This window comes from Nerophis ophidion, linkage group LG16 (assembly GCF_033978795.1).
Source record: "Nerophis ophidion isolate RoL-2023_Sa linkage group LG16, RoL_Noph_v1.0, whole genome shotgun sequence".
Classification (NCBI taxonomy): domain Eukaryota; kingdom Metazoa; phylum Chordata; class Actinopteri; order Syngnathiformes; family Syngnathidae; genus Nerophis; species Nerophis ophidion.
In genome coordinates, this window is record NC_084626.1 from 27,550,675 (window position 1) to 27,558,847 (window position 8,173).

The following is an 8,173-nucleotide window of genomic DNA, read 5'->3' on the forward strand; positions in this document are numbered from 1 at the left end:
ATAAAAATGGGGTCCCACAATAAATTTTTGGGGTCCCACTTTTTTGTAAGAGTTTTGAAAACATATTCATTATCCTGTTGTATCTCACATTATATATCGTGTTTTGGAAAAAGGTTGTCATAAACGTTACTTAATTTTGCAACCAAAAGTTGCAAAATTAATCGTCGATGTTCTCTACTAAATGCTTTCAGCAAAAATATGGCAATATGGCGAAATGATCAAGTATGACACATAGAATGGACTTGCAATCCCCGTTTAAATAAGAAAATCTCATTTCAGTAGGGCTTTAAGATTTCATCATTTATATATAAATTTTCAGACTGCGTGGTCGGTAGTAGTGGGTTTCAAATAGGCCTTTAAAAGCCTACTGAAATGAGATTTTCTTATTCAAACAGGTCCATTCTATGTGTTATACTTGATCGTTTCGCGATATTGCCATATTTTTGCTGAAAGGATTTAGTAGAGAACATCCACGATAAAGTTTGCAACTTTCGGCGCTAAGAGAAAAGCCCTGCCTCTACCGGAAGTCGCAGACGATGACGTCACATGTTTGATGGCTCCTCACATATTCACATTGTTTTTAATGGGAGCCTCCAACAAAAAGTGCTATTCGGACCGAGAAAACGACAATTTCCCCATTAATTTGAGCGAGGATGAAAGATTTGTGTTCGAGGATATTGATAGCGACGGACTAGAAAAAATAAATAAATAAATGTTTAAAAAAAATAAACGCCATTGCATTGGGACGGATTCTGATGGTTTTAGACACATTTACTAGGATAATTCTGGGAAATCCCTTATCTTTCTATTGTGTTCACTAGTGTTTTGGTGAGTTTAACAGTGCCTGATAGTCGGATGTATACGTCCACGGGTGTGTTGACGCGCAGTGTCTCAGGGAAGTCGACGGCAGCGGCACAAGCTCTGATTTTTTACCACAATTTTCTCACCGAAACCTGCTGGTTGACATTTGGTTGGGATCCATGTTCGCTTGACCGCTGTGATCCATAGTAAAGTTTCACCTCCTGGAATTTTAAACAAGGAATCACCGTGTGTTTGTGTGGCTAAAGGCTAAATATTCCCAACTGCATCTTTCTTCTTTGACTTCTCCATTATTAATTGAACAAATTGCAAAGGATTCAGGAACACAGATCTCCAAAATACTGTGTAATTATGCGGTTAAAGCGGACAACTTTCAGCTGTGTGTGTGTACAGCGCTCATATTTTCTTAAAACCTGTGACGTCTTGCGTACACGTCATCATTACGCGACGTTTTCAAGAAAAAACTCTCGGGAAATTTAAAATTGAAATTTAGTAAACTAAGAAGGCCGTATTGGCATGTGTTGCAATGTTAATATTTCATCATTGATATATAAACTGGGTGTCAAACTCTGGCCCGCGGGCCAAATTGGCCCGACGTGTATTTTCATTTGGCCCTTGAGGCAATATCAAATTAACATTAGAGCTGGCCCGCCGGTATTATATAGTGGCGGTGTCGCTGTAACACCGCATTCACCGCTAATACTCATACTTGCTTACCCCCCCGATTTTCCAAGGAGACTCCCAAATTTCAGTGCCCCTCACGAAAATCACAGGGGGCAACCATTCCCCCAAATTTCTCCCGATTCCCACCTGGACAACAATATTGGGGGCGTGCCTTAAAGGCACTGCCTCAGGCGTCCTCTAAAACCTTTCGTCACGTCCGCTTTTCCTATGTAGAAACAGCGTGCCGGCCTAGTCACATGATATATGTGGCTTTTACACACACACACGCTAATGCAATGCAAGCTTGGTCAACAGCCATACAGGTCACACTGAGGGTGGCTGTATAAACAACTTTAAGACTGTTACAGATATGCGCCACACTGTGAACCAACACTAAACGAGAATGACAAGCACATTTTGGGAGAACATCCGCACTGTAACACAACATAAACACAACAGAACAAATACACAGGATCCCTTGCAGCACTACCTGGACGCTACAATATACAAATTCATTATTAGCCTGTGGGAAAAGTGTATTTTGATATTTACCTGAGAAGACTGCAAATAGAAAAGAGGCATTCAATTTCTATTTAAATTTGATTTGATATGCCATTGCTATTTTTAAATTATTAGTATTATTTGAAACTTGATTTTGCATGTCACTATAAAGTTATATAAGTCTCTCTTGTTCAATCCATCCATTCTCTACCGCTTATTCCCTTTTTGGGGTCGCTGGCGCCTATCTCAGCTACAATCGGGCGGAAGGCGGGGTACACCCCGGACAAGTCGCCACCACATCGCAGGGCCAACACAGATAGACAGACAACATTCACACTCACATTCACATGTTGGGGCCAATAGCTGGGGCGGCATAGCTCGGTTGGTAGAGTGGCTGTGCCGGCAACTTGAGGGTTGCAGGTTCGATTCCCGCTTGTGGCATCCTAGTTACTGCCGTTGTGTCCTTGGGCAAGACACTTTACCCACCTGCTCCCAGTGCCACCCACACCGGTTTAAATGTAACTTAGATATTGGGTGTCACTATGTAAAGCGCTTTGAGTCATTTGAGAAAAAGCGCTATATAAAATATATAATTCACTTCAATTTAGTGTTGCCAATCAACCTATCCCCAGGTGCATGTCTTTGGAAGTGGGAGGAAGCCGGAGTACCCGGAGGGAACCCACGCATTCACGGGGAGAACATGCAAACTCCACACGGAAAGATCCCGAGATCCTGCAGTCCTGGATTTGAACCCAGGACTGCAGGACCTTCGTATTGTGAGGCAGACGCACTAACCCCTCTTCCACCGTGAAGCCCTCTTGTTCAATATTCAATGCAAAACTTGTTTTGGTCCCTATTAAAAGGTTAATCTGTTCAACCTTGGCCCGCGGCTTTGTTCAGTTTAAAATTTTGTCCCACTCTGTATTTGAGTTTGACACCCCTGGACTACGTGGTGAGTAGTAGTGGGTTTTATTAAGTCTTTAACATAGACTGCAGCATGTAATTGTCTTAAAGCAACGGTTGGGGGCAGCAACGCGCCAGAAAAGATGCTAACCAACGCGGACATAAACGAAGAAGACAGTTGTCACGTGACGTCACTTTTACTTGCAACGTTTCCTGAGCTGGAAAGTGACTTTAAAAGTAGGACGAAGCGCCGATGACTTTAACCCAAGCTTCTGTTTCTGGTAAAACATATTTGTTGCAGTTTACGCTCAAATCTCGATACTTGTTTAACATGTGAAGAATAATGTCACAACTGAGTGAGGTCTGGTGGCTGACAGTCGACTACCCGGCACATGTAACAAGCTAACAAGCGTGGTTATTATGGATATTTCCGCAGATGTGGGGGAGACTATTCCGACCTCTTGTGATCGGTAGGACGCCTTTATTGTGGAAGAGCCTCGTTACAATGCAGCTGAAGACAAGCGAGTTCCAGGTGTTGTTCAACGATGGACTGAACGAACTCGCAGGTGAGACGCGGTCATAACACACGACGTCATCCATTTTTTTTATTTTTATTTTATACCGCTTGTCCCTTTTGGGGTCGCTGGAGCCAATCTCAGCTGCATTCGGGTGGTAGGGTACACCCTGGACAAGTCGCCACCTCATCGCAGCACACGACGTCACGTGGGGCTTATTGCTCCAAGTAGGGCTGGGGGATATGGCCCTTTTTTGATATCTCGATATTTTTAGGCCATATCACGATACAGGATATATATCTCGATATGTCGCCTGAGCTTTGAATTAACACTTGATGCATATAATCACAGCAGAATGATGATTCTATGTGTCTACATTAAAATATTCTTGTTCATACTGCATTAATATTTGCCAGGGGTCGGGAACCTTTTTGGCTGAGAGAGCCATGAAAGCCAAATATTTTAAAATGTATTTCAGTGAGAGCCATATCATTTTTTTTAACGCTGAATACAACTAAATGCATGCATTTTTAAGTAAGACCAACATTTTTAGAGTATAATAAGTCTCTCATTGGGACGGCGTGGCGCAGTGGAAGAGTGGCCGTGCGCAACCTGAGGGTCCCTTGTTCAAGTCCCACCTGGTACCAACCTCGCCACGTCCGTTGTGTCCTGAGCAAGACACTTCACCCTTGCTCCTGATGGGTGCTGGTTAGCGCCTTGCATGGCAGCTCCCTCCTTCAGTGTGTGAATGGGTAAAGTCAATTGACCAAAACTGTAATTATTAATCAGTTATAAATAAGGGTGTGGGGAAAAAATTAATACGAATTTGAATCGCGATTCTCACGTTGTGCGATTCAGAATCGATTCTCATTTTTTAAAAATCGATTTTTTTTTTTTATCAATCCAACAAAACAATACACAGCAATACCATAACAATGCAATTCAATTCCAAAACCACACCTGACCCAGCAACACTCAAAACTGCAATAAACAGAGCAATTGAGAGAAGACACAAACACGACACAGAACAGACCAAAAGTATACATTTTCACAATGAAGTGAATTATATTTATATAGCGCTTTTTCCTCAAGTGACTCAAAGCGCTTTACATAGTGAAACCCAATATCTAAGTTACAATTAGTGAAACAAAAATGAATATTATCAACAACAGTATCAATATCAGTTATGATTTTAGCATAGCAGTGATTAAAAATCCCTCATTGACATTATCATTTGACATTTATAAAAATAAAAGAACAATAGTGTCACAGTGGCTTACACTTGCATCGCATCTTATAAGCTTGACAACACACTGGGTCCAATATTTTCAAAAAGATAAAATATATCATATTTTTGGCTCGTTTAATAGTTAAAACAAATTTACATTATTGCAATCAGTTGATAAAACATTGTCCTTTACAATTTTAAAAGCTTTTCACAAAAATCTACTACTCCGCTTGCATGTCAGCAGACTGGGGTAGATCCTGCTGAAATCATATGTATTGAATGAATAGAGAATCCCTTTAAATCGGGAAAAAATCGTTTTTGAATCGAGAACCGGGTTGAATTGAAAAAAAAATCGATTTTGAATCCCATCGTGACCCTAAGAATCGATATTGAATCGAATCATTGGACACCCAAAGATCCGCATCCCTAGTTATTAAGCAGTGGCACAAACTTTCATGTAAATTCCAAAAAAGAAAGGGCAAGATTGTCAGAGACATTTTAAAACAAGCTATTAGTGCACTTTTGTGCATGATGTCACTAAGAACGACATATCAAAACAACATGAAATAAAGTGCACTTTTTGTACAGAACACCACTACAATAGTTACAAACAAATAAAGTGCACTTTTGTGCATGATGTCACTAAGAACGACATATCAAAATAACATGAAATAAAGTGCACTTTTTGTACAGAACACCACTACAATAGTTAAAAACAAATAAAGTGCACCTTTGTGCATGATGTCACTAAGAACGACATATCAAAACAACATGAAATAAACTGCACTTTTGTGCATGATGTCACACAAGTTATTTCATTAACTGTCCAAAAAAATTACCTGCATAATAGAAAATCAAATCGCTATGTGGCAGGTTACTGCGGACGTTATCTCTTATGTTGTTTATTTTTTTTATACGGTGTTGATGTGGAAATGGTTGCCTCGGCATTTTGTTGGTGTGGCACCGAATGGAGATGTTGACATGCGGAGTAAGCACTCTTCATTCTCTAGCAGGGGACTTTTCTAATTATGCTCCATATTAGCAGTAATGCTACTCCTTGTAGCAATGCTTTTGCCCCACACTTGACACATTACGGTTGTCTGTTCGACATATTCCCACCAAACCACGGCCAAGCGATGGACCCCCAGCTGTTTTTCTTGGGAATTATTTCTTCCCTCATTTGTTACCAGATTTGCACCTTCTTTCTCTCGTATTAACACTCGCACCACAGCTAACGTTACCCACCTCTCTGCTCCGCGAGGGCGTATACTTATGTGACGTATGTAAGAAGGTGCGCTTGGTGTCTGTGAGAAGGAGGGACAAGAAAGAGTGGGAAGAGCCTGGAGTGTAGTGTCAGCAGCTAAAAGTAACTGCGTGAGAACATATACTCGAATATCACAGAGACAAACCCGCGATATATATCTAGAGTATATCGATATATCGCCCAGCCCTATCTCCAAGAGTGGGTAACTTATTTTGAAAATTCTAATCTACCCTAATTTACATCATGAGCTCTGTCATTATGTACATTCTGACTTCTAAAATTAGCCTGTCTGATCTTGTCAGAATTATTTAGGAAGCACCAGTATGAGCTCCGAATAGCTGGAGGTGCTGTCCGTGACCTGTTGTCCGGGAAACGGCCTGATGATGTGGATTTTGCCACCACCGCCACCCCGGAGGAGATGAAGCAAATGTTCCAAGCTGCTGGGATAAGGATGATCAACAACAAAGGAGAGAAGCATGGAACTATTACAGCTCGAGTAAGTCCCAGTTGCCATACAAATGTGTGTTCATGTAACCAAAAAGTATTTTTCCAGGGTGAAATGATCATTCGGTGTCGCTGTCCACAGCAAAGCAAGATTTACATAAGCGTAGAGAACAGGTGTCAAACTTTCTGCACGCATGGCAAATTGCAGCAAATAAAAACCCATACTTAGTCAAGCAATATATCCACATATACATCTTCTGTAAGACACTGTAGGCCAGGGGTACCCAAACTATGGCCCGCGGGAAGTCCCAAGTTAAAAAAAACAATATATATATATATATAAACAATTATTTTTAATTATTTTTTTTAAATCTGTCCTTTCTAATACATTTTCTACTGCTTGTTACTATGTGTCTCCTAGCCGCTCAGGCAAATCATATTGTCTAAAAATGTATTTTTTTGTGGATGGAGTACGCACTTCATGTCATGTTTTCAGTCAATTAGTGTGCGAGGAATATATATGTATGTATGTATATATATATATATATATATATATATATATATATATATATATATATATATATATATATATATATATATATATATATATATATATACATATATACATATATATATATATATATATATATATATATATATATATATATATATATATATATATATATATATATACATACATACATATATATTCCTCGCACACATACATACATATATTGTTTTAAGTGAAGTGATTTCTCCAGATTCTCTGAACCTTTTGATTATATTATGGACCGTAGATGTTGAAGTCCCTAAATTTCTTGCAATTGCAGTTTGAGAAACGTTCTTAAACTGTTGACTATTTGCTCACGCAGTTGTGGACAAAGGGGTGTACCTCGCCCCATCCATTCTTGTGAAAGACTAAGCATTTTTTGAGAAGCTGTTTTTATACCCAATAGCGGCACCCACCTGTTCCCAATTAGCCTGCACACCAGTGGGATGTCCCTAATAAGTATTTGATTAGCATTCTTCAACTTTATCAGTATCTATTGCCACCTTTCTCAACTTCTTTGTCACATGTTGCTGGCATCAAATTCTAAAGTTAATGATTATTAGCACAAAAAATGTTTTCAGTTTGAACATCAAATATGTCGTCTTTGTAGCATATTCAACTGAATATCGGTTGAAAATTATTTGCAAATCATTGTATTCTGTTTATATTTACATCTAACACTATCTCCGGGTTGGGGAGGAGACCCTGCTCCAAGTGGAGGAGTTCAAGTACCTAGGAGTCTTGTTCACGAGTGGGGGAAGAGTGGATCGTGAGATCGACAGGCGGATCGGTGCGGCGTCTTCAGTAATGCGGACGTTGTACCAATCCGTTGTGGTGAAGAAGGAGCTGAGCCGGAAGGCAAAGCTCTCAATTTACCGGTCGATCTACGTTCCCATCCTCACCTATGGTCATGAGCTTTGGGTCATGACCGAAAGGATAAGATCACGGGTACAAGCGGCCGAAATGAGTTTCCTCCGCCGGGTGGCGGGGCTCTCCCTTAGAGATAGGGTGAGAAGCTTTGCCATCCGGGAGGAACTCAAAGTAAAGCCGCTGCTCCTTCACATCGAGAGGAGCCAGATGAGGTGGTTCGGGCATCTGGTCAGGATGCCACCCGAACGCCTCCCTAGGGATGTGTTTAGGGCACGTCCAGCTGGTAGGAGGCCACGGGGAAGACCCAGGACACGTTGGGAAGACTATGTCTCCCGGCTGGCCTGGGAACGCCTCGGGATCCCCCGGGAAGAGCTAGACGAAGTGGCTGGAGATAGGGAAGTCTGGGCTTCCCTGCT

At 40.9% G+C, this 8,173-nt stretch overlaps 1 protein-coding gene across 1 annotated transcript in view; it reads left to right on the forward strand.

Moving 5' to 3' along the window:
• The first annotated feature begins 3,049 nt into the window (after positions 1-3,049).
• The window catches only part of trnt1 (tRNA nucleotidyl transferase, CCA-adding, 1), a 27,021-nt gene continuing 21,897 nt past the window's right edge, over positions 3,050-8,173 (forward strand). Inside the window, 3 exon segments of the mRNA XM_061874773.1 lie at positions 3,050-3,167; positions 3,323-3,452; positions 6,196-6,389. Coding sequence (XP_061730757.1) covers positions 3,323-3,452; positions 6,196-6,389 — 324 coding nt within the window. The 5' untranslated portion in view covers positions 3,050-3,167.